Source organism: Leptinotarsa decemlineata, unplaced genomic scaffold (assembly GCF_025532065.1).
Source record: "Leptinotarsa decemlineata unplaced genomic scaffold, Ldec_3_MD MMD2_P_RNA_scaffold_12, whole genome shotgun sequence".
In the NCBI taxonomy this organism is placed as follows: Eukaryota; Metazoa; Arthropoda; class Insecta; order Coleoptera; family Chrysomelidae; genus Leptinotarsa; species Leptinotarsa decemlineata.
The window spans coordinates 761,211-788,118 of record NW_027412526.1 but is presented as its reverse complement, the minus strand read 5'-3'; the positions used below and the strand labels follow the sequence as shown (position 1 = coordinate 788,118).

At 34.9% G+C, this 26,908-nt stretch overlaps 1 protein-coding gene and 1 long non-coding RNA gene across 5 annotated transcripts in view; one reads left to right on the top strand and one right to left on the bottom strand.

Annotated features, from left to right (window-relative positions):
- LOC111517816 (uncharacterized) overlaps positions 1–15,159 on the bottom strand; it is a 141,098-nt gene extending 125,939 nt beyond the window's left edge. Inside the window, exon 1 of one of the 2 annotated variants that reach the window (XR_012464546.1) lies at positions 14,910–15,159. This is a non-coding gene — a long non-coding RNA (uncharacterized lncRNA). The remainder of the gene's footprint in view (positions 1–14,909) is intronic. The other variant, XR_012464549.1, reaches the window with a different exon arrangement.
- Eg (eagle) overlaps positions 1–26,336 on the top strand; it is an 89,049-nt gene extending 62,713 nt beyond the window's left edge. For all 3 annotated transcript variants that reach the window (XM_023174089.2, XM_023174088.2, XM_023174090.2), the window contains exon 3: positions 23,049–26,336. In XM_023174089.2, coding sequence (XP_023029857.2) covers positions 23,049–23,912 — 864 coding nt within the window. In that variant the 3' untranslated portion in view covers positions 23,913–26,336. The remainder of the gene's footprint in view (positions 1–23,048) is intronic.
- The last annotated feature ends 572 nt before the right edge of the window (positions 26,337–26,908 follow it).

Sequence of the window (26,908 nt, the reverse complement as noted above, 5' to 3'; positions counted from 1 at the left end):
AAACCAGTAGTGAAATATGCCTTGAACATTTGAGAAGGTTGAAGTAGATCAAATTGACCGCAGATAGTATCGATTAATAACGGCATAGTTATCGTACAGAAGATGACTTTGATTATCATTGTATGGTGATTTTAGGATCCGTATGTTATTCAATTGCCTCTTTGTTGATGGCAGTCAACTATTTCGTTATGAATATAAAAGATTGAAAAGTAGTTTCAACCAAACTGAAATTCAGACCTTGGTGTTGTTGGGAAAACTGAAATATTCAAAGTATTGCACTACTTAAAACATGGGCAGAATTTGAACAAATGAAATGTAATACAAATTTCTGAAAAACTCTGTCTAAGGTGAATAAACTTCTTCAGTTGGAATGCTCAGCCTGTCTTCCAAAAACCTCCAAAAACATATCGTTCAATCTTTCAAAACTCAAGGATACCTGACCTCTGTTATTGAATTTTATGATTTCTCCGGAAATATGATTGCCAATAATAACTATCAATCTGAAAAGTTAGTTGAACTCACAACTTTCCAAAAAACATATTTGGCACTTTCAAGTAATATCACTTGAGATAATGGTGATTTCAATATTTCCTTACTGTTTCGTTAAAAACCATAATAGAAACGATGAATTTATTTGAATCCATAGCATTCAACTGAGAAAAACTGAGTAATTTGGTCTTTCGAGCCGGATATTGTTCGAAATTCATTTAACGTTATGAATCTCATTATATTTGAAATAAACCAGAGCCCCCTAAACCTTCACTTCGTTCCCAGACATGACCCCAGTACAACCTCAGCAATAACAAATTACTATCGCCGCGAGTCTGAATTATTTCTGCCATTCTCACCGCGAATGAGTGTAAAATACACTGACGAATTGCTCTTATTTGCATGCAGACGCTCGTTGTTTCCATTCAATAAACTTATCAACACCTCTGTGTTTATGTTTCTATTCGCCTCATACATCTTTTATGAGAGCTTATGCTGCATAAGCTTTCGCGTATTTTTCGCGCCTCGACTGAGTGGGCTTTGATTTAATGGAGCGCTTGGGAACGACGATAGCGAGGTGGAAGCGTAATGAAATTGGAACTTACTGAATGTTACTCTAATATTGATATGAAATGGAAACGTACATTCTTTTTCCTTGGATACTCATCTCTGACGAAGCATGTGGATTGGTCCCAGAAGTACCAGATCGGACCTAAAGATGGAGAGAATTGATCATCTTTATGTGCTACTTTTATTTGAAAGGTATTTGCACAATCAATATAAAAGCTGAACTGGATTGCATCCATTTGAAATAACGTTCTCAGGAAGTTTATTCCACGTAAACGTAGTTCTTCAGATGAAAGAGTATTTAAATTTCAGAGTGAATACTCTTCATGGTATTTTTCGATTGATTTACTCCGAACCACACTGAATATTGTGAGAATCAACAGCGGATAATTCCTAAGGACACGACCATCACGAAGATATGGAACACAACACTCTCGTTAATTATTCACATTATGAAGTTGTAAATAGTGTGTAATCAACTAGTGTGAAATTCTTGTTCACGTTAATGTATTAACATATTTAAACAATGTTATTACCCAGTTCCTTAAGCAGAGAAAGGTAAATACGAGACAGGCCGTACAGCACTGGAAAGATAATTGATTTGTTTTGTGCATTAAGTACTGCTGAATTGCAGAGGTACTGCAATCGAACTGAATATTCTTCAGCCCCATGAAATAACTTTTTAAACAATTTTAAGATGAAGGAAGAAGAAGGTAGACAACACTAGGTAAAAATTCACTTCTAAACCTCCAAAATAACTCATTTATATAGGTGTTCTTGGTTAGAGCTTTCCACTAGCAGCTCATGTCCATTTGGTATGCTTCCTGAACGGGAGGGAAACCAAACTTGACATGAACCACACAGAAAAAATTACCTGTGAGATATATTCTCCAGATTTGGGTTGTGGTTTCAAGTCAGTGTAACAATCTCATAGATGAGAGTCTTTATGGAAAGTTCACTACCAACTCTGACGCTACTGTTAGCCAAATTCTTCCAAAGCCGCTTGGTCATCAGAAAATATTTTTATTGATTCATCTATGACGTTTGTTTTTGCCAGTCTCTCCACACGGAAGTCAATGGTGTCGATTTTCGGCTGGAATACGGTCTAAAAGATTCCTATGTAGATTGATATCTTTTTTCTTGACCTGCACCAGAATCTGAAGTTGTTTCTGATCCATCAGTGAACCAACAACTATCTGCCTTAGTATTTGCTTCTTCCGGAGGATCCGCTCTTCTATACTATGGTATAAGGTCTGTATTCTGCTTCACTTCATAAAAATAATTCAGATTCATCTTCTTGGTGGAGAGGCTATCACTGTTTTGCTGGATCTATAGTCAAATAGAATGAATGGGAATGAGGGGGAAACATCTAATTTCCACTGATCAGGTGAGGAATTAGGATTAGGATTTCACCCCAAAATGGTACGAAATTGAAGACAGACCCATTCAATTTTTTTTATTATCCTACAGAAACAGATAGCAGAATGATAAATTATTCCCAGATCAAAAATGAAAGGAATCAGTTATATTTTGTCGGTATACAAGAGAATTGGGTGGTGGTTATCTACTGATGTGAACATTGAAGAGAAAAACTCGAAATAAACCAATTTTAAAGACTATAAAACTATCAACAAGATTATCGAACAATCTCTATGAACGAGATAATGATTCATGGTAAGACATATTTCCAAGAAATTTTTATAGTTCTGTCGTTGAAAACGTGATTCAGACCAGAATTAATGACATACATAAATCGTAATTTCGTGTCATTGTCCTTCTGGCGTTGGAACCAGCGACAAAGCATTAATAATGGAAGAACCGTTAGTAGACGATTCCATGTGCAATAATTCACCGGAGATCGGAATACAAGTGTGAGATTTCTTGTGGTTCATCGAGACTAGATATAGTTGTCCATGCAGGGCCAGTTGTGAAATTGATGTGTAACGACGAGGCGGGTTTTCAAAATTTTTTTCTCACCATTCTCTAACTAACTGCCTAACTTTCTCACCGGTGAAACTTTCGCCAATCAAGACCAGGCAAATGAATACTTGATGAAAGCAAGCGAAACATAGGTGGAACCACCTATTGGTGTGACACCCGAGTCAGCTTGCCAATAGGTGGTTCCACTTATGTTTCGCTTGCTTTTACGCAAAAAAAAAATTATCAAGTACCATTCTGGGTCCTTCAGATGTTTCCTTCAAACGATACTGATGATGTCCAACAGGCTGAAACATCTGTCTACCAGTGGATCTCAAATTGAATTCAAATTGAGAATGATCAGAATAGTACTCATCTTTATATGTTTATATATGTATAGCATACACATATTAAAATTTATTTTACACCAAAAATGGGTTGAAAATACGAATGGAACGTATGAAGGTAGGAAATATGCAAGCTGAGGTTACAGAGGTTTCATCTATCAACGTAAGATTCATAACACGAAAGCACTGAATAGTTTCCGTTAGATCGGCTCCGTCTTTCAAAACATATGAATGAGTTTACATCCTCACACTGTTTCGCATTGTAACAAATTGGTTTTTACGTAACAATCTCATAACGCGATGGTGATGAAAGCTGGAGTCATATAAATCGTTAAACACATTGTAGTTCTGTAATTCCTCAGCGCACTTTATGTTGATTAGTATTTTATGTTTATGGGTTCTGTATAGGTGAAGTAACAACTTTACGAGATGCCGATGTTATCATATTGAGGAACTGTGTGAATCCTGGATGCTTCTTGCTAGTATAACAGCTGATAGTCATACGAAGATTGCGTTGGGGAGCAAAACCACTATGGGGAATTATTTTATCACTTTGAAGGTTCAGTGAAGTTCAGGAATGTTCATAGAGGCATATCTTTCAACTTTCTATTTGAGATCAAGTCGATACATTAAGAATATTGTACAACTTTTGATTAGATGTTATGAATGAATTGGAAGCTTCAGAATTTTTGTACTTTTTCACGAATCTAATTGAAACTAATATTTCAGTGATTATAGTCATTTAATTTAATCTAGGTAAGCCCTATTTGAATCAGTGCATAAGTTTCTTTATCCGGCTCTATTTTATACGAATTGTTTCTTTCCTCTTATTCAAACAGAAGAAATTGTAGAGTGGGCTGAATTGGACACCTTTGAAAGGAAACCCATGTTTTCAAACTAGATAGATGAAAACTGGTAGGTGAGTCTGAGGGTCGAATTTTATGACGAACTTAATGGTGAAAACAGCATATTGATATCTATCATCGATTCTGCACTTTTTTATGTAGAATTCAATAGTGTAGAAAACTTATTTTTTCAAATGATCTGGTTTTAATGTATCTTCAATTATCAGTGTTGGATTCAGCTCTCGTTGAGTTCAAAAGATATCAAACAGTATGAGATTTTCATGAATGCCGTATAAAAAGAATATACCAGAAGTCTTCGGTTCAAACGACTTGAAAATGTGCATTTTCGAAAAGTTTTTCCTGTCAAAAAATTCTTGTTTCAATGGAAAAACCTCAAAGCTTAGTATTTCAAAGATGACTAGCAAAACATCAAGTGTGCTATATTTTTGGAAAGGAATTTTGAGTTCTATTGAAATATGCAGGAATATACGAAGTGTCACATTAAAAAATAGTTTTACATCAATAACTATTGATTACTCATTTGAAAAAAAATAGTTTTTTCACATCATTGGATTCTACGCAAAAAAGTGCTTTGGAAATGTTTTCATAGAAACAAGAATATTTAGACAGGAAAAAATCAACCTTTAGAAAACGCACATTTTTGAATCGTTTGAACCGAAAGACTTTTGGTATATTCTTTTTATACGGCATTCATGAAAATCTCATACTGTTTGATATGCGAGAGCTGAATCCAACATTGATAATTAAAGATATAAGCGACATTAAAACCAGATCATCCACAATAAAAATGCAATAACCAGCACAGATTTGCCTGGGTGGTCCAAAAGGATTTTTTGTTTTTCTCGGAGCTTGATACAGGGTGTTATATTTGATAGTCTAGTAAGGCCAGAGTTACGTATTATGCTCTTTTATATTTTAGAACTTTTCGAAGACATATTATTCTTGCCGGAGATTTTTAAATTGAAATGTAAGAAAACAATGTCGAAATAATGACATAAACATTACTTCATCAATTTTCTTGTGATCCTTGTGGATTCGTATTGGTCAAGTTATATTCATAAAAAACATTTTGATAGAAAAATTCAACGTGATTAGAACTTCATGGAAACTTTATATTTCCAAAAATACACATTCAATTCGGAAATAAATACAATTGAAATTATCGTTCGATTACAATTTCAACTATAATCGCTGTAGTGACATAGTGAGCAGTATCCATTTTTTTCAGTATTATCTGAGCATTTTTCGCTTCTGAATTTTTTCATGTGATTGATAATTCCTGTTGATACATTGCCAATTCACCAAATCTGCTGAAGTCGAATCATTACCATCATTATTATTGTTATTAACGTTAAACAAACTTATGGTACCATAAGTGTTCTTTCTAACATCACCGATGGCATTATACATTCATATGATGAGAATGAAATAACTTTTTTAGTTTCACAAAAGCATTTGATACTATGAACCAAATTTCACTATGTGCAAAGCTTAGTTACTACGGATTCGACGAAAAAAGTCAATAATAACACATCATCAGAACTGTAAGTAATAATTTAAAGGTGATAACATCACCCGAACTTGGTTTGAAATCTCTTAACTTTTTTATTTTTATCTTCATTTTCACTTTTTTTCACTATTATTTCATTTCAGGTTTTTTTGCTTAACATAATTTACAGCTATTTATTTTTAATTCTTCTTTTTTAGTTGTTTCAGGGATTTCAAATCATTTTTTTATATATTACACAATGGAAGTCCAAACTAGTGAAATTGAACGTAATAAATGGTGCACCTCAGGGCTCTATACTTGCACCTCTCCTATTTATCATTTACACCTTCAAATTTTCCAATGTACTGAAGAATTTCCAAATGCATAGCAGTGCTGATGATACCAATCTAATTTTTTCACTATTTGAACATCAACCCAAATGAAACATCAGCCATAATTTTTGGAAATGAGAGGGATCGGAATAGGGCCATAGATAATTTGTTAATTTTTGTCAATGGTCACGAATTGGAATATTGCAGTTTGAGGTTCATTAGCCATATCAACTCTCTTATCCCGAGAGCATAATGAAAATAAAGGTCATTAATTATCACTATTATTTTTTTTTACCGAAGAATGCGCTGGTCAGGCCCTATCCCCCGACGCCCCGATACATTTAGGAGGGCGCGCCAGCATTATCAATCAACGACCACTCCTCACACCGAGGGGTAAGTGATCATTGGATCCGAGAATCATGTGCCCTTAGCATTATTATTATTCGTAGTTGGCGCTGGTCAGGCCCTATCCCCGAAGCTTCCTCTTTTCGGACAATATTTGTCTCGCCAGGCTTATTATTATTACCTTGTATAAGCCTGAGGGTGGGGAACGAATAGTTCCAATAAATTCGGTACTTCTCGTTCCCCACAACGAATTCAATATCTCTCGGAGCGTAGGGCAACACCGGTGTCTTGTTAACACCGTAAGAGTGCCGTAGATAGTAATATAGCACTCTCAGGGCCGCGTTATGTCAATGGATATATGCCGAGACCGCATATGCTGGACATGCTGATACCAAGTTCATTAGGGTCTGGAACGCCTCGCGTCAGGCCCTGCACCTTCTGTCAGGAACTTCTATACCCATCACGCGACTGCGGTAGACTAAGGTGTTGGAGACACCATCTTGGCAAGCCATGAACCCCTCAGTTTCCGACTTCAGACCACTCGTCCTGAGAAAAGCGAACGTCAGGCGCTTTGATAAGCCAAGGTCTTCAATGTTATTGAAGAAGACCCCATGCATTGGTTTATCCTAGTGTTTCCGCAGAAGTGGGGTGGTCTCCGAGGCTTTTATTCGAGCTTTTTGCTGAACGAGTTCCAACTCGGTGACAGAGTTGTGACTGCATCGTTCAGTGTCGAAAACTAAACCGAGTTCATCAGTTGCTCGGGCAGCTGCCCTGAAGAGAAATGCTCCAATTCCTGATCTCTCATGGTCGCGAACCATGCAGAGAAGGGAACCGAACTCCTGACGACTTTACATCCATTTACATCCAGAACCATTCTGTCAACAAAACCACCTCTGAAAAGTCATGAATTCTGCAAAATGGTGTCACTTTGATAGTTCTACTATCATACAAAAAAGAATTGAACTCCACATTAACGCCAAACTAACCTGTAACCCATTTATTAATGGGACATCGACGATAAATCAATATGATCGCCTACTCCCCATTCATTAATACATGCTAATGCACATGTAAGAACATAATTCTAGAAATTACGATGGCCATATTCACACAAAGCTCTCGCTAGATGTGAATGTTTAACGTTTTACAATGGTTGTGCATCTACTATATGAATCATTACCTTCGGAGCTAAAAGCTCGGTATATCGACATAATGTTGAGATACGCACAATTGTACAGGTGAATTAGACAATTCAAGAAAATTCTAGAGATGCTTTGTTAGCATAAATGCATCAGTTTTTCGTTGATTTTTCTGGAAACGTGTTGAGATATATACAAAATTAAATACAAGTTAAATAAATTTGGAAGGTGCCAAATAGGCTTTAATGCTTGCAACACCAAAGTTTTTACATAAGAGCAGCAGCGTCATGAATGCCTACTTTTTGATCCCAGAAGGTTCCAAGATGAAGCCCCCAATGAAAAATTTAGTAGAAAAAACTCTGATGATACAAAATTGGATACAAGGTAAATATATTTGGAAGGTTCCAAATAGGCTTTTATGCTCGCAACACCAAGGTTTTTACAAAAGAGCAGCAGCTCCATAAGTGTCTGCTTTTTGATCCCAGAATATATTTGGGAGGTTCCAAATAGGCTTTTATGCTTGCAACACTGAGGTTATCACAGAAGAGCAGCAGCTTCAAGAGTATTTGTTTTTGATCCCATAAGGTTTCAAGATGAAGCCCTCAATGAACCGTTTAGTAGAAAAAACTCTTACGATACAAACTTAAATACAAGGTAAATATATTTGAAAGGTTCCAAATAGGCTTTTATGTTTGCAAAACTAAGGTTTTCACTTAAGAGCAGCAGCTTCATAAGTACCCGTTTTTTATTCCCAGAAGTTTCCAAGGTGAAGCCCCCAAAGAAAGAATTAGTGGAAAAAATTCTCACGATATAAAATTGAATACAAGGTTAATATATTTGGGAGGTTCCAAATAGGATTTTATGCTTGCAACACCAAAGTTTTTACATAAGAGCAGCAGCGTCATGAATGCCTACTTTTTGATCCCAGAAGGTTCCAAGATGAAGCCCCCAATGAAAAATTTAGTAGAAAAAACTCTGATGATACAAAATTGAATACAAGGTAAATATATTTGGAAGGTTCCAAATAGGCTTTTATGCTCGCAACACCAAGGTTTCTACAAAAGAGCAGCAGCTTCATAAGTGTCTGCTTTTTGATCCCAGAATATATTTGGGAGGTTCCAAATAGGCTTTTATGCTTGCAACACTGAGGTTATAACGGAAGAGCAGCAGCTTCAAAAGTATTTGTTTTTGATCCCATAAGGTTTCAAGATGAAGCCCCCAATGAATCGTTTAGTAGAAAAAACTCTTACGATACAAACTTAAATACAAGGTAAATATATTTGAAAGGTTCCAAATAGGCTTTTATGCTTGCAAAACTAAGGTTTTCACTTAAGAGCAGCAGCTTCATAAGTACCCGCTTTTTGTTCCCAGAAGTTTCCAAGGTGAAGCCCCCAAAGAAAGAATTAGTGGAAAAAATTCTCACGATATAAAATTGAATACAAGGTTAATATATTTGGGAGGTTCCAAATAGGATTCTATGCTTGCAACACTGAGGTTATCACAGAAAAGTATCTACTTTTTTGATCCCAGAAGGTTCCAAGATGAAGCCCCCAATGAACCATTTAGTACAAAAAACTCTTACGATACAAAGGTAAATATATTTGAAAGGTTCCAAATAGGCTTTTATGATTGCAACACCAAGGTTTTTACATAAGAGCAGCAGCTTCATGGGTACCTGCTTTTTGATCCCAGAAGGTTCCATAATGAAGCCCCCCTTTGAAACATTTAGTAAAAAAACTCTGGCGATACAAAATTAAATATAAGGTGAATATATTTGGAAGATTCCAAATAGGCTTTTATACTCGCAACACCAAAGGTTTCTACACGGGAGCAGTAGCTTCATGAGTGCCTGCTTTATGATTCCAAAAGGTTCCAAGATGAAGACCCCAATTGAAAATTTAGTAAAAAACTCTGACGATACAAAATTAAATACAAGGTAAATACATTTGGACGGTTCGAAACAGGCTTTCATACTGGCAACACCAAAGTTTCTACATAAGAGCAGCAATTTCATGAGTGCTTGCTTTTTGATTCCAGAAAGTTCCAAGGTGATACCCCCAATGAAACATTTAGTGGAAAAAACTCTGGCAATATCTGGGAGTGATTCTTAGGCAACTCTCTTATTTGAATACTACTAAGTTTACTGAGTTGGTGCTTAGGGAGATCCTGTTGCCCATTTTAGAGCAACATACCCTGATTATCTGGTATCAACATATCAAACAAACGGGAAGGTATTCAACCGAATTTGACCATTCATCGGATATTGAGGATTTTTCCAAACTGTCCAGAAGGTCAAGTTTCAAACTGTTCTGAAAACTATTTCTATGTTCTTTCATGCGTGTTCTGAATGTTCTTTCAGTTCAACTTATATAAAACATCGAACATGAAGCACGCCAAACTTTGCAGTTGCTCATGGTGAGGAAATATAGGATAAGTTATTTGATAGATTTGTTGATTTTGCTGACATCTTTTCTGACAATGGAAAAAGGTCTTGATTATAATATCAAACCCAACATGGATGAAAAAACTTTTGGGAATAAATACATGTATTGCATATATCTGAGATCTGAAAGGATGGATGAAGGTAGATTCAAACCGGAGTTGAAACTAATCAAAACCATATCAACAAAAATTAGTAGCTTTCAACAGCCTAATTCATAAACTAGTGGATGATCCGTTGTCGGATGTGAATGTCAAAACAATGGTAACAACAGTAATCTACTAGGTTCTATAGACACTATACACTCAAGTCATAAAGTCATATGCTTCAATAATACGAGGAAAAGAATTTTAGAATGTTAACATATTTGGCCAACTTTGTTTGAATATATCCAATCCCCTCAAAAACTGGGCTGTAAACATAGCATTTAAAATCAATTATTGCTTGAGTATGCATATAAAGAAAAGAAAACAAGAGTTGTTGAATGACGTCAACGGCGATACAGATTTCCTGAAAAGGGTCATAACTAGTGACGAATTACATGTATATAGTTATGATATCGAAACCAAAATCGAATCGTCCCAAAGGAAGATCCCAGAAGAGCCAAGAACACAAAAAGCACGCCAAGTTCGACCAAATGTCAAGACTTTTCACACTGTTTTCTTCGATTACCGTGTCGTAGTGCATCAAGAGTTCTCGGCACATGGTCTTACGGTTAATAAGGAGTGTTATCTTGAAGTTATGCGCTGCTCGCGAGAAGCAATACAAATAAAAGATTTGGCTTTTGCATCACGTTGCTTGTTCCTACTAAAACAACACCGTAATCATGCCCCAGCCACCGTATTCACCAGATTTGCTCCCCTGCGACTTTTATCAGTTCCCAAGATTCAATATTATCGAAGAGCCCACTTTTATATCTAATACCTCCGTAGTATAAGTTTGTACTACCACAACAATTATCTCCAGCCACAATTCACGGCCGCGAGTGACATTCATGGAGAACCACGGTAAGCTACAAGACGCATTAACTGAGATCTTCTCGAATTCGTACTCGGAGCTGTCCTATAATTTATTTTATAACTACGCATTTTCGTGATATATTGGCGAGTATTCCGCTGCAGACCCGTGTAGAGCATTAAATACGGTTTACAATCGAATTCTATTACGACGATTCGCTTCAGGAGAGAAGTGATTTGCGGGGTGCTTCAAAGACGGGATCTTGGGCCGGTGGTTGGTTGGGAGTAACGCCTACACTACTTATTGTCGGTGGTTCAATAATAGGGAGGCTATTTCTTCATTTTTCAAACAGATTTTATGAGTAAACTGTAATATTTTAGTGACTACTTATTTAATATAAATATAATATAAAAGATGGTAATCAGTTGGCTACAATCCTTCACCCAAGGAATAATTGCATGTTTTCTTGCTCTCATGAACCATACAATAGTGGTAGCTATTGTGGATTTAGATATTGGAAAAGGTAAATATTTTATGTTTTGTTTCAGAAGTATGACTTTTTCTGTTATACTAACATTTTCCAACATAAATATTCAAGTTACAGTAAGTAAGTGGCTTAGAATGATCATTTATTTTGGACAAACTCGAAATATTCAAATAACACCAAGAAATCGACTCCATATCATACAGGGCGTGCTAAAATTACTATTATTTCCATTGTGCATAAAAGTAGTCAAAACTTCATTGTTTCAAATAAAACCCCCTGTATGTTACTCGGTGAATTGAAAGATGGTAAAAAATGCTTCAAGATGATATATCATGTCCCTATACCTAAATCGTCAAGTTTTCTCAATAAAGTCGCTTCTTCTAGAACCATTTTTTTTTAGAATTTTTAGAATTTTATCAAGCTTATAGCAGTTCGGTTACTTTTATAAGTAATTTACAAAGAGTTATCGACGGCGTTTCGAATCATCTTCCAAAATGAATGCAAATATCGATTATTCAAACGGAGTTCTTATGAAATTATTTATTATACACGGATAGTGTGATCAAATCATTGCCAGAACTTGTAGAAAATTCAACCAAATGTATCCTGAATTAACACCAATGAACGAGAGGAAGTTTGTAAGACAAAATAATTTCCTTAACTATGGCCCATGTTAAAAGCGCCTTCAACATTACCAAAACCTGTTACTTCAAATGAGGACAATACTGTTGAAGTTTTGGCATATTTTCATGCATATCCAGAAGCTTCCATTCGCAGTGCAGAAAAAGATTTAGGTGTATCACATGCTTCAGTACAACGAATTTTGAAAAATCACGGAATGCATCCGTAAAAATTTACCAAAGTTCAAGCTCTGAAAGCAGAAGACTTCGAACGTAGAATGCATTTTTGTGAATCCCTTTTGATTCATACACAGGAAGATCGGGAATTTTTGTCAAAAATAATTTGGAGCGACGAATCAAATTTTACGAGGGATGGTATTTTGAACAGAAGGAATAAACATTTTTGGGCTGATTATAATCCTCATGTTACAAAAGAAATGGGTTTCAAGAAAAATTTGACCTGAATGTTTTCTGTATTCTGAAGAACAATAAAATTAGCTTTTTTATTTATGAAGACACACTGAATGCAGAGAGATATCTCCAAATATTAAGGACGACTGTAACCGAGTTTCTTGAAAATTTGCCTTTAGAGGAATATAGGAATTCGTGGTGGAGCGCCAGCTCATTCCACCCAGGAAGTTTCCAGGAAACTTGAACTCTTCGACGATCGTTGGTTTACGCGTTTAGGGCCATGGGATTGGCCACCGAAATCACCCGATCTCACGCCACTTGACTTTTTTTTATGGGGTGTTTTGACAGAAAGGGTATACAGTACTCCAGTGCCTACCGGAGAAGAATTGCGACGGCGAATAGTGCGGAGTATTGAAGATCTGGATCCCCAGGAAATTGAAAAAGCAACCACAAGCCGCGTACAAAAAAACATTTTAAAGTGTCATGCTAGATATCTCGAAAACCGTCAATATTTTCGAAGTGAAGATTTACATAAAGTGTCTTTTATTTTCTATGTAGAAACCGAAAAAGCAATAAAAAATATAAATTGCTATTTGAAAAAACACAGTTGGGATCCGACCAGAAAAAAGTGAACACCCAATATTTTTATTTTATCTAGCTTGTGCAATGAGGTGATACTATAGAAATTTAGATTCCTATCTGTTTCCTAAATTGAGATATGGAACACCGCGCCACTGTTGCAGGACCCTGTATAGACATTATTGCATGATCTATTCGCGGGCAGATGGCGGCTAGACGGTTGTATTGAAGCCGAAGGAGGCCATTTCCAACACTTAATTTAGTGTAATTCGTTAGTCTAGATGTTAATGTCATTTAATATGGTAATGTCAAATAATATTAGTAATGAAAATTTGTAAAAATAATAATTTTCAAAAGAAACATTTAATTCCCAATGTTATTTCTTGTGAGGTCCAAGGATGTGCAATTAGGTCGACTTTTTTTCTTAAAAACTAAGCAAAATGTATGTAAAGTTGTATTTCTAATTGCTTAATCCAAAGAAATAATAAAAATTGCAAATCCCGCTCGAGACGCCACTGGACTTAATAAATTGAATCACGTTCGGACTAAATCAACTCCTTAATGTTATAAATACCATTGCCAAATTTCAAAAAAATTAGGTAAATTGAAATGTTTACGAATAACTTTATTTTATTTTTATTTCAACACCCTGTATCTTGAGAACGAAGCATTTGCGGACCCATGTTTGTATGAACATTTCGTCTAAAAATTACCTAAAGAATCGTCTGTTGAATTTATGATACATACTTAATTAACACCCTGTATAGCGTTATTGGAGCGTTTGGAGGCCGAAATTGCAAAGAAACAACAGCATAAAGCAAAAAAAAATTGTTCCATCACAAATCAATCAAAACAGTGGCAAAACTACATGAATTTCACTTCGAATTGCTCCCACAGCCACCGTATTCGCCAGATTTGGCTCCCAGCGACTACTGGCTGTCCGCAGACCTCAAAAAAATGCTCATCGCCAATAAATTCTGCTCGAAGGAAGAGGTTTTTGCTGAAATTGAGGCCTATTTTGTGGCAAAAGATAAATCGTCCACAAAAGTGATATTGAAATGATAGAACGGCGCTGAAATGATTGTGTGGATCTTCATGGAGATTACGTTGATAAATAATTCTAGTTTCGAACAAAAAAAAAAACGTTTTTTCTTCCTCAGGTCTGGGATTTTCCAGCCCAGTGTTCAATATATTTGACCAATATACTATTATAGTCAGTATCGTTATTTTTTTTGTTGTAAATACTTCCGTCCAGTATGAAATGTAACATCTGGTAATTCTTCCGCTGAAAATGATAACATCATGCTATTCATTTTCAAATGAATCGTTTTGTAATAATTTTAGGAAACGTACCATTAGCGATATTATTTGCATAGATTTAGTTTTTCATATATCTGTTCATTACCAGGGTTGAACTGAAAAACATATCCAGCTGGCACGTCGCACATTCGTCATAATTCAATTAACTCAAAAACACATTAGATATACCTATTTTTTCTTTCGTTATGAATAAAGTCGTTTATTATTATTATTATTATTAACCTACATCTAGACATGTCAGGTAGCGGGGAGAAACCATCGTTGAAACGCCTCTTTTCATCTACAGAAGAACAGGAGGAACAGAGATTAATTATTGTCGGAGTTATGAAATTGACCGGCAGACGGAACAGGAGCCACATCGCTTCACCAACTCGTCAAAGTATGACAGCCGGCCCCGAGATCTGGCCCTTTTTTGCCATGCAGCTCTGATTCTCTGAATGGGCCAAGCCCAGAGAAAAAATCAACCGGCAGACAATGCCAACGAAATCAACCCTATTCTTTCCGGCCAGGGCAGCAGTTTTTCCATCTGCTTGAAGTTAGAAAACGCCGGAAGATACTAGTGACAAGCGTGAGCAACGAAATTGTAAATTTGGGTGGTACTCACCAGAAACGATGGCAATCTGCTCACCACAACACAAGCACTAACTACCACAAGCTAGAAACTATCGGTAAACTGCTGATCATCAACCAGAAAACCGACGCTTTGTGGAAATACACACGGGGACAGAAACAACCTTGCTGCATCAGAATGCCAACAGGTACTTTCAAACTTTGGCAATTGATCACGGCTATCTTATTGAAGCTACATCTGTCAAATAAGTTGTTATATATTCAGTCTATGTTGCCAAATCACCGTGGATTGAAATAGCATTCAGCAACACATGCAAATAATTGTTCCAAGAAATTGATGGATGTAGCCGTTTCTACGTAATAAGAGATCATCATAAAAAATGAGAAATGAAACTTCTTATGTTCCAAACCATTTGTATTTGTAATTAACGTTCAGTGGCGGCGCAAGACCTAAATTTAATGTGGGCAAGGTAAATTTCGTGAGGCCCTCTGATGGTACAAGAAGAATGGTTTATAAAATGAAAAACACTTGGAATTGAACAATTTTTTATTCGTTAAGAAATACCAAAATTTTCACTCATGTACTATAATAATAATAATAATAATAATAATAACGTTTATTCACTTAATATAGATAAAAGGTATACATAATTCTCAAATATAAAAAAGGAGTAAATAAACAAAGACATCACAAAAGGAGCATTGCCGAAGGGTAAATAATAAAAAATTAGTACATATGTGAAAAGTTGAAATTCATCATAAGAAGTAATACAAAATTAATGTCAAAAATTATTTAAATGAGTCTGAATTATAAAATAGTTATTGACGGTTGAAAGCAAAATACATTTTTTGAAAGAAATACCAAAATTTTCACTCATGTACTATAATAATAATAATAATAATATTTATTCACTTAATATAGATAAAAGGTATACATAATTCTCAAATATAAAAAAGGAGTAAATAAACAAAGACATCACAAAAGGAGCATCGCCGAAGGGTAAATAATAAAAAATTAGTACATATGTGAAAAGTTGAAATTCATCATAAGAAGTAATACAAAATTAATGTTAAAAATTATTAAAATTAGTCTGAATTATAAAATAGTTATTGACGGTTGAAAGCAAAATACATTTTTTGAAAGAAATACCAAAATTTTCAGTTATGTACTATAATAATAATAATGTTCATTCACTTAATATAGATGAAAGGTATACATAATTCTCAAATATAAAAAAGGAGTAAATAAACAGACATCACAAAGGAGCATTGCCGAAGGGTAAATAATAAAAAATTAGTACATATGTGAAAAGTTGAAATTCATCATAAGAAGTAATACAAAATTAATGTTGAAAATTATTAAAATTAGTCTGAATTATAAAATAGTTATTGACGGTTGAAAGCAAAATACATTTTTTGAAAGAAATACCAAAATTTTCAGTTATGTACTATGAAATGAGATCAAATACTACAGAATAATAAGGGGGGTTTATAGGGGGTTTATGTAGGTATATATATATATATATATATATATATATATATATATATATATATATATATATATATATATATATATATATATATATATATATATACCTACAAAAAAATAATAATAATAACATTTGTCGGTACTCGTTTCTTTCCTCAAGTATAATTACCTTATGAGTATTCGTTTGAATAGAAATTGTATGAATATGATACATAATAACTCTGTGCATTACCTACTTCAGTATTTCAGTAACATAATATATTTATATTCTACAATATAATGAAAAAAAGAAGATGGTTTCTAGTGCAAAAAATCGAAGATATGAAACACACAATTTTCAATGAAATGTTCTGTGAAGAGAACTACAAAATATGAGTGTAAGTATAATACATACTTCTTATTCATGATAAATAAAATAAAAAAGGTGTTATTTTTTTTCTTCTCGACACAATCCTAATTTCGTTACCGTTTTGAAACTATGTAATACTATTATTTATTCTTACATCAAATACTTTTAGAAATTATAATACAGGAACATGAAGCGAGACCGCGTCTGCATGCGATACTTCGATTGGCTTTCTATTAAGGTGTCTGACGACGAAGATGAGATTTTCTTGATAAGTTGATTTCATAATATAGTACAGTTCATCGGAAAAAGAAATATATTCAGGAGTTTTTCATTCACATGCTATAAGGACATTTTCATTGGTAATTGGAGTTGGTATATCAGCAGAGAATGTATTTGAGTTTGGAGGTGATGAAAATGTTGAGCGATACTATGATATTGTCCCATTTCAGTCACTGTGACATTGTGTGTGGTTCATGTATAGATTGTCGAATTCGAAAAGTCCAAAATTGTTTTTTAAGAATGTTGTTTTATAAGAATGGTTGAGTATGTATAACAGACGCAGTGTCTGTACGAACAATCTGATCACCATCGACATGTGGCTACATCCACAATGCGGTTTTTGGAGCAGTATTCTATTATAAAGTGATACAATTGTTGCAGTTCTGTACACTGTTCTTTAAAAACCTACCAAGAGTATGTTATTTGAATACATTATGTATTTTGATCAAGTATACACGTTATTTTTCAAATAATAGTGCCTACGAGTATATTAGAGAAGTGCCTGAAGTGTGTAGAATATGGGTATCTAAACGCGTCATATTCAACGTACTAAAAGTTATCTTTGGAATGAAAAAGTAACACCAAACATTTTCTGGTGCCCGAAGCAAAACCAACATTTTGTACCGTATACCGTGAATCTGAATTCAGTTTATTGCCGGTGTGGGATGTAGTAATGACCCCGATATTTGAATAATTATTCGAATTTTGTAACATAATGAACGAGCGAGCGGTTTTTGTGGCGTAGGAATTTCAATTTGTTGGAAAAATTCACGCACTATTAGAAGTTATTGGCCAATAAAGAGTCGAGAGGGAATTTGTGCCTACGCGCGTCACGAACTTTATTGAAAGTGGTCTTCATAATGTGAAATTAGTCTGGTTCATTTTATTAGTACGGAATAGCAGGTGGTCCACTCAATATTCTCTAGTTTTGAATTAAAAACTGAAAAAAAATCATCATATACCTTAATCTTATTCAAGACTCATTTAGAATCACGGGATGAGATATCGAAGTTGAAGTCAAGACTAGATATATCTTTTTTCTTCAATTTGTTTCGACATAGACATGAGACTCCACTCATTTCTATTTCTTAGATGTTCTGACATTCCAGTTGTCAGAACTGACAACTGGAATGTCAGAACATCTAATGACAACAGTTGTTCCACGTCAGATCCAGCATTGTCCCTCGTTACACGTTTCGCATTTGCATCGTCAGGAGATGAGTCCTAGTTGAAGCCTTTTATATCGGGTATCATTGTACATGATCCCGTTCAGTTGTTTGTGTTGTTGAAGTGTACTTATGTTAGGTTGGGTTAGGAGCAATAGGAAAGTATTTTGAATCATATGGAAGAATCATGAACTACAATACTTCATATTTCTGAAAGCAGAACGAAACAGTTTGAATTGTCTTCTCCTTATCAATTAAGTGACTGACTGAAAGGAACCTATGTTGCATTTTTCTTTGCTTTAGGGCCCCACCATTTTTTTGTCAACAATGGCAAGAGATATCGGGAATAAACAACACATCTGATCCTATATACATAAAATTCTAACCCCTATCGTTTCTTACAACTGAAAGATCTAGCAACAAGTATCTGTTTCTTATTTTTAATTAGGTATTAGAACTTTATACCCAGGGGTGCGGAAAAAGAAGATGATTCTGTGTCATCTCAACAACAAGTCTACCAGTGAATGCTGTATAAAAAAAAAGGTTGAATTCAGAATGATTTGAAGGAAACCGATACTGAAAATTATTTGAGTCAATAAAATGGTCTAGGAATAACCTTGGATAGATAGAGGCATTACAATACCGTCCATCTTGCAGAAGCCAAGGATGTAGATCTCAATAATTTCAAATTAAAACTACAATTTGCCTTTTATGATGTCAATGATTTTTTCAATGGTACTCTTACATTTCAAAACAATTCAATTATAAAAATTTTGACCTAATTTTTATGAGTGTTAAACTTTCAATGTGGGATTTTATCTTCTTTTCCAAGTCCTTTTGTACCTATTATTTTGGTAATTGTTTTCTGTACAACTTGATTTACGGGGTCTGTCAAAAAAAATAAGGTGAATTTTAATTTTTCTCGAGCAATCTCCAAGATTCGTTTTTATCTTCTCAATCGTCGCAAAAGTCCGTCCTTTCATGGGTCTCTTCAATACTGGGGGGCACGAAATAATCACAAGGTGCCAAATCTGGTGAATTAGGTTGCTGAGGCATGATTGCGGTGTTGTTTTGGGCAAAAACACGAACAAGAAATTATGACTGAGTAGGTGCTTTATTGTATTGCAAAAGCCATGAATTATTTTTCCACGATGCCAGGCGTTTTCTTGGTATTGTTTCTCGCAAGCCGCGCATAACTTCAAAATGATACTACTTTATTTTTCAAGCGAAAACTTGTCGGCAAATGGAATTTCATTTATACGTATCTATTGATGAAAAATTTCTTATGCTGGGAACATTTATGGTACTACCGTTGATATCAAAACGCTTTTTACTGAAAATTACAGCCTGAAACAACTGTTGAATAACGTTTATCAAAAACAATCTTCTTCTCGGTGGCTTTATGACTCGAAATAAAATCACCCAGCCGTTCGGTTGATATATTAAAATGATTCTCACCATTAACTCAATTTGAATATCGAAACCGCTTTTTTATCAGAAACCATATAAATTCTTCCACTTCACGAAACCTTCTCGAAACTAACCTGAATCAGTCACGCTAACCCAGAGGTCAATATGAGGTTAATCTTCGGGAATACATTAGAAATTCAAATAACACATCACCGCGTCGGGTGATTAAGATAAATTCAGCTATTATAACTATTTTTCTATATATTTCGAATCTGCTGAACTCTACTCTAACGTTATTCTGGAAAATCGATGTGAATGCATTTGCATAAAATAATAATTAGATGTTGAAACTGAATGAAACCGAGTGAAATATAAGTCATGTTTCTTTATAAGGTGCCTTAATTGACGGGATCCCAAAATTTATCGTACGGTCACCTTGTTTTAATTAGTCTGATAACAGAACGAAGGCATTGTAATCATATCAGAGTGTTACCCAATGTTTCACCCATATCTGGATGATTCCTTGAAAACATTTTGAAATTAGTGATTCAAAATGTCCATTTAGGTGTTCGTTATTTTTCAAACAATCAGGAAACTTTTCAATATTCATGTCATAAAAGCTCATTATCGATGTTTTTTGTTTTCAAATCAATCCTTCAATAGTGTACAATAGTGTAGAAATGATAATAATAATTTATTCACAGCAATATAGGGTACAGATTGTGAATAAAGTAATATCACGGAAGCAGTACTGCTTGTGTGTGGATATACATACATATATGAGGCTAATTCAAAGTAATATAACAATATAAACATTCAGAGTAATAACGATGAGATTGGAACCTTTGGTGTGAAAGTTGAATAACTTTTTTCGAAATCAATCAATCAATAGCATCCAATATACAATATGGCTGGTAAAGAATGAAGAACAATGTGGATCACAATGGAAAATAGACGGATAATGAATGCTGCTAATTTATATAACAAAATTATACAAACCAAAACGCCGCCAGTACGAAAAATCACTTTTCGTACTGATGTTCACAATCTGAACATCAGATTCAAGGGTACTCTTACCCCACCTAGTTTTAAAACTGAATTTTTCAAGCGATCTTTTAGCTATATTTGCCAAGTGATCAACCTGTTACCAAAAGAAATAAAAAAAATCAAAACTTTCAGTTTTACGGAAAAGATTCAAACTACTTCTGTTCGAAAGCCAATTTTAAATATAAACTGCCTAACCCTATACACTTTTCATCATTATGAGACCAGAATAAGTTTTAGCAATGGACGTCTTCTCCAGCATCCAAATAGATATTGGAGCAATCCCAATTTTTTTTTATTTTATGTATTACTTTTTTTTTGTTTCAGCTTAGGTAGAATCTTTTTGAGGTTGAGTGGAAGAACAAGTCAGTAGCACTTAAATTTCACTAGTTCGGACTTCCATTGTCTACTATATAAAATGATTTGAAATCCCTGAAACAACTAAAAAAGAAGAATTAAAGAAGAATAGCTGAAAATAAGAATTATATTAACCAAAATGAACCTGAAATGAAATAATAGTGAAATAAAATACAAGTGAAAATAGAACAATTGAATAAATAAAAATGAAGAAAAGAAAATAAAAATAAAACGTGGAGCGATTCCAAGTCACGTTAGTTCACGACGTTTCGATTGTTAGTATCTACAATCATCTCCGGGTGATGACTGGACTGATTCCTCCGAGAGATAACTATTTATAGGTCGTTCGAGTACTTTCACTTATCCCCGCTTTCCATTTTCCGCTTCACTGGTTCCGTGGGAGATGACCGTTTTGGCGGGAGGTGGCCATTTTTCACTTTATGATGGGTTTCCATATGTTGCGTATTTCTACGCTGGCTTAGCTGAATACGTTGTTGGACAACATGTATGCGGCTTCCTTGAATTTTCTCCTGAACCAATGTTCCTCTCTGTGCAAGATCTCAGCTTGGGACCACTCGATGTTGTGTTGATGGGTCCAAACATGGTCTGCTAATCCTGATTTGCTGATTTCCCCTCGCTGTGTGTGTTTCTTGTGCTCGGCAATGCGAACATTCAATGGCCTCTTAGTTTCACCTATATCAGATTTTCCGCACTCACAGGGCAAATTTACTGTCAAACTCTACTGATTCACCAGTTCAAAAATAAAAACGATATTCGATATGGAGAACATAGCTATGAGACAAGCTATGAGACAAGCTATGAGACAAGAAACAAAACCGAAGTAACAATAAAGAAATCCATTAATAGGTTCTAAAAATCATTGTTATATTTCACTGAGAGTTCATGACCTTCTTCCATATGAAACAAAAAACATACAAATATTCCGCAAATTTAAAACTCAAGTCATAAAATGGCTCCGTGCGACTCCCCGTATTACTATTCATCGAACGATTGAAACATAACCGGGCCCCAATCAAATCAATATCAATTCCCGAACAAATCATCCACGCAGTCAAACCTTCTGTGTTCCTCATCCAGTGTTGGCATATGTAAAACTGAAACTTTTATTACAATACATATCCAGGTACTCAGGAAATAAATATAACCTACCTTTATATAGATACTGCATATTTGTTATTCGCACATCATTAGGAACATTATATACATTATATTCAATGAAAGATATTTGCTGCAGATCTAGCATTACTCACTAACTCTCTGATGCTTACATTGTCAACTGTTTAATCCCTTTACTTCATATATCAAACTGTGTTCTTCAAGGGGTAGGATTTGAGCAATAGACATTTAATTACTCAAAAACCTACAAGTACTTCGAACTTTCGGTTTTCAGATAGTTTAACCTCAAACTAGACAACATAATATGTTACCTATTCAATATTGTATATTATTATAGTGCAGATTGTTATGTTTTTGCCAGAAATTCCTTTCCTGGTTATTTCTTTTGTGGCGATTGAGTGCAGTAAGCGCTAGGCTTACCATAGGCTTAGCCTCAATTGACCCATTCCTACGTCGAAGTGTTATTGGTACAGACAAAAAAGAATACGCCGGAAAAACTTCAGGAACCTATGATATTCTGAGAGAAGATCCTACAAAACTTTACCAGGAAGGGATAAAAGGAAATCCATATCATGAATAACTTCGAAAGTCATAACTCTTCTTGATAACATAATGCTCAACTCATATTGTTTGATGTCCGAAATTTATTTCTCAGTATTCCACCCATTGAAATATTTGAGGTGAATGAGCGTCTCTCTGTAAATCGAACCTTTAGGAAAACAAAAAAATCCACATCTACTGACTATTTGTCTATCTCATAATCATTTTCAATTCGAAAAGAGTTTTATTCGTGCAGCAAATGGCTAATATAGTGTAGATTCGAGTCCAACTGAGTACTCCACAATGTAGTCACATGCGTATTGGAAATAAAGTCTTTATTGTGAACATTTGTAGTCATTGTCATGAATACTATCGTTATCTAATGCTTAATTTTCTTTTCAGTCCTTTTTTGGAAGAACCTACAACAACATCAGCTCCATCTCCGAATGCAAAAACAACGGCGAGTGCATCATCAACAAGAAAAACCGCACAGCCTGCAAAGCGTGCCGCCTCCGAAAATGCCTCCTCGTCGGCATGTCAAAAAGCGGCTCGCGGTACGGCAGGCGCTCCAACTGGTTCAAAATCCACTGCCTCCTCCAGGAGCAGCAGCAGCAAGCCGGCGCCAACATGGCTGCTGCCGCAGCAGCTAACCTCCTGCGACCACATCCCTACCTATCCCCCCTGTTCCGCAGTCCCCAGGTAACTACCCCTCACACCCCCAGAGACAGGTCCTCGGAGTCCGACAGCGGAGCCTCCTCTGCAGATATGGAGGACGAAATGAGGTCCACGAGTGCCTTGAGTTATCTCAAATCATCAGCGTCGCCATCTAGTGACAAGGACTTTTATTACAGTAGCAAGAAGCTAGCTTCCTCCTCGAGTGATTCGGAGTTTTTCGCGCGGAAAAAGGTCGCGGGTGTTCTAAATTCAGCGCAGTCGGTATCCCCTGCTTCGCTACCGTCAGTATCCCCAAGCGGATTGGTCCCCAAGTGGATTCCTCCCTTCCAAGGCATCGGAGACCCTTCGGCTTGGAGGGATTTGTGGCTTCGCGCGCCTCCCCCTCCTCTAGCTGCCCCTGCTCCTGATCAGGATCAGCCGATAGATCTCTCCGTGAAGGCTGACAGTGCTGGAAAGGTTTCTCTCCAGGAGGAGAATTATGACAGTGAACGGGAACAGAGTATAGACGTGGGAGTGGAAGAGCCGGTGAAAATGGCGCCGCTGGACTTGACTTTGGAAAGGCAACTGGGGGGTGTGGGAAACTTCACTTGATGGGGTGGAAGAGGTGTGGGCTAGGATGTTCCTATTTAATTTCTTTAGATGTGGGATTATGGGGGTTCGGGGGCAAAAGATCTCGTTTGGTTTGCGTCAATCGAAAACTGGGAGGAGTTGAAATTATTCGTAGAGGAAAAATGTTTTGATATGAAAAATATGAATGTTGAATCTATGGCTACGGACCAATCTCATGCAGAAAACTTGTAGTTCTTCATAAATCTAAACTGAGTCACATTCCACAACATATCCCTACTTCACAAAGAAAGTTTTGTGATGATACATCGAATAAAACTTTTTAGCATTCCTCTTCGAAGTGTCTAGACAAAACATTTGTTGTATCACCTCATCAGCATCGTTTTGGATAACTTTACAAGATGGAGAATTCATTTATTCGAATTATGAATACACTAGCTCGTTACTTGACCCCTACGGTACTAGAATGAACATTTCATTTGTGAAAATTCCATGACCAGTATAATGAATAGATTCGTTTCTTTCATAACTTCTCCGTAATCAAAGTCGTTATGAAAGAATCGAGTGCTTTTTCTTGGGATGTTATCTGGTGCTGATAAGACAAGTGTTTTGTCCCGAAACTTCGAAGTGCAATGAATTGTTGAATTTGATTCAACATTTTTCCATTATAGAGAATGGATTTAGAGTTTTTTGAATAGAAATAATGAAACATGAGATTGGTTCTGCGTTCTTAGTTAGAATATTTATTTAAATGAATGATTCTTGATTGGATTTTCACGTTATAGTACTTAGTTGGCCAGTGTACATACATCATTTACTTGTGTAAATCTGGAAATGTTATTGATAGTTACTCTGTTAAGTTTGGTTGTTAATCTTGATCGGAACATTTGTTTCAGTTCAGCGAAAGGATCAGGAAAAACATAATTTGTTTATATTGAAAGAATCCATTGCTTACGAGTAATTATATTTTTGTATTTATTGTTCATAACAGATACATTGCATTTTTTTCCTGGGTGAAATGTGGTGTAAAAATCTAGCCACAACAGAATTTCAGTTCTTTCAGTAATATTTGGTAATTGTGACTTTCAAAATATCAAAATAGCAAATAACAGATCCTTTTATTGAACTGTTTTTGTACTTTTTTCACATTTTGTGATACTACTCCGTCCACTCAATATAATAAAGTCAATTTTAGTGATTTTCAATTGCAAAATGGTTTTTGTCACGGAATGATTAGCACATGGTGTTGAATGAAGTGTTGAAAAATAACAACTGAATATTCCTTGTTGTAAATTAGCTCTCTGGGTATTTGAGAATGAATAGAATTCCTTTTATTTTCAATATAAAAAAAGTTTCATAAGTAGCAATGTTTGATTTTGCAATTTTTTCTATTTATCAAAATTGGAAATGTAATTATTTCGAAAAATTATGTACATTGAAATGGCAGCTATTTTTTATTGATGACAAAGATAATAATCTGATTCCATCTTATTTTTCTCATGTTTCTTCGGAACAAAACGGTTCGTTTAGTATTGGATGAGACTGAAAATAAAAACATTGATTATCGAAACGTATCTACAACGATTTTTTTGAAGCAGTGCCTGTCCGCTCATATTATATTTTTCAATACACTGAACATTCATTTAAGTATAAGGGATTTAGTATTCTAGCTGATACTATAATTATTATTTGTTGTGAATGAAAACTTTTTTGTATCACTCTGTTGGAACTGGGAGGAATTGGATTAGGTATTGTTTTTATCGAAAAATTTTATGAGGAAGAGTAATATTTCTGAACGACTTCGTAAATTTATTTTCAAATGACCAGAGAAGAACTATAAAAGATAATAGTTTCACGAAGAATATTATGGTGCGAAATTTGCATAAGAAATCGATCGCCACTTCCTGTTTGTAAAAAAAACTTGAAAACGTGCGATAAAATTAACTAGGTAGCAGAAATTTGGAGCAAAAAAACATAAAACCAATACCTTCTAGGCGAAACATTTCTGGAATCAAATTTATAGACTCCAATTATTGCCATTTAGTTTATGGAATATATTTCGAATGGGAAAAAATCTTCAATGACGAGATTAAAACCTCCTCAAAACTTTTTTTGATTCTAGAGAAATATCACCGAGATGCCTTGATTAGCTCTAAACGACAATATATGGCAATTATTAAATACTTAGGTAATAGAATTACACCGAAAGAATTTTTATCGTGTAATATATTTTGGTTACTTTGCTGTTTTTGTATATAGAGAGAGATATGTTGAAGTGAATTTGTCAGAGAAATATTTTTATACATATTTATATAACGACTTGTGTATGAAATACCGATGTCAGATATTTTTTATAATGAAGATGAATCATTGTATATGGCCAGTAAACACGTGCCTTATGTTATACATTTTTTCATATTGTGCTTTGAATAAAAACGTTTTGTTGTCTTTCTTTGTTTTATTTCCTGTCTAATTGTGTCTGTATGATACTGAAGTTTTTTCCCAACAGCAAATCGTTATTTTTAACACCTAGACACTTGTTTCGATCACCAAGTGATCATCTTCAAAGAGGAAGATTAAAACTAGAAACTAATGCGAGCTAACCCTATTTATGCTATAAAGGTAACCCAAACAGGTAAACCATACAGATATATCAACCTAAATTAATTTTACAATTTTGCCTTATCTATTATTTTACAATATATGTTTAGCTATATAAAACAATTTTCAGCTATATAAAAATTTGTTTCACAATATTGCCTATCCAAATTTATTTTTGCAATGTGTCCTTATGTAGTAATCAGTAAACCCAACAACATTATTTTATTTTATTTAAACAAGCTATATATAGAGCATAGTATGCTCTTTAGCTAAACTAAAACTCTAAAGAGCATACTATATAGCTTGTTAAATAAAATAAAATAATGTTGGGTTTACTGATTACTACATAAGGACACATTGCAAAAAAACATTATTTTATTTTATTTAAACAAGCTATATATAGAGCATAGTATGCTCTT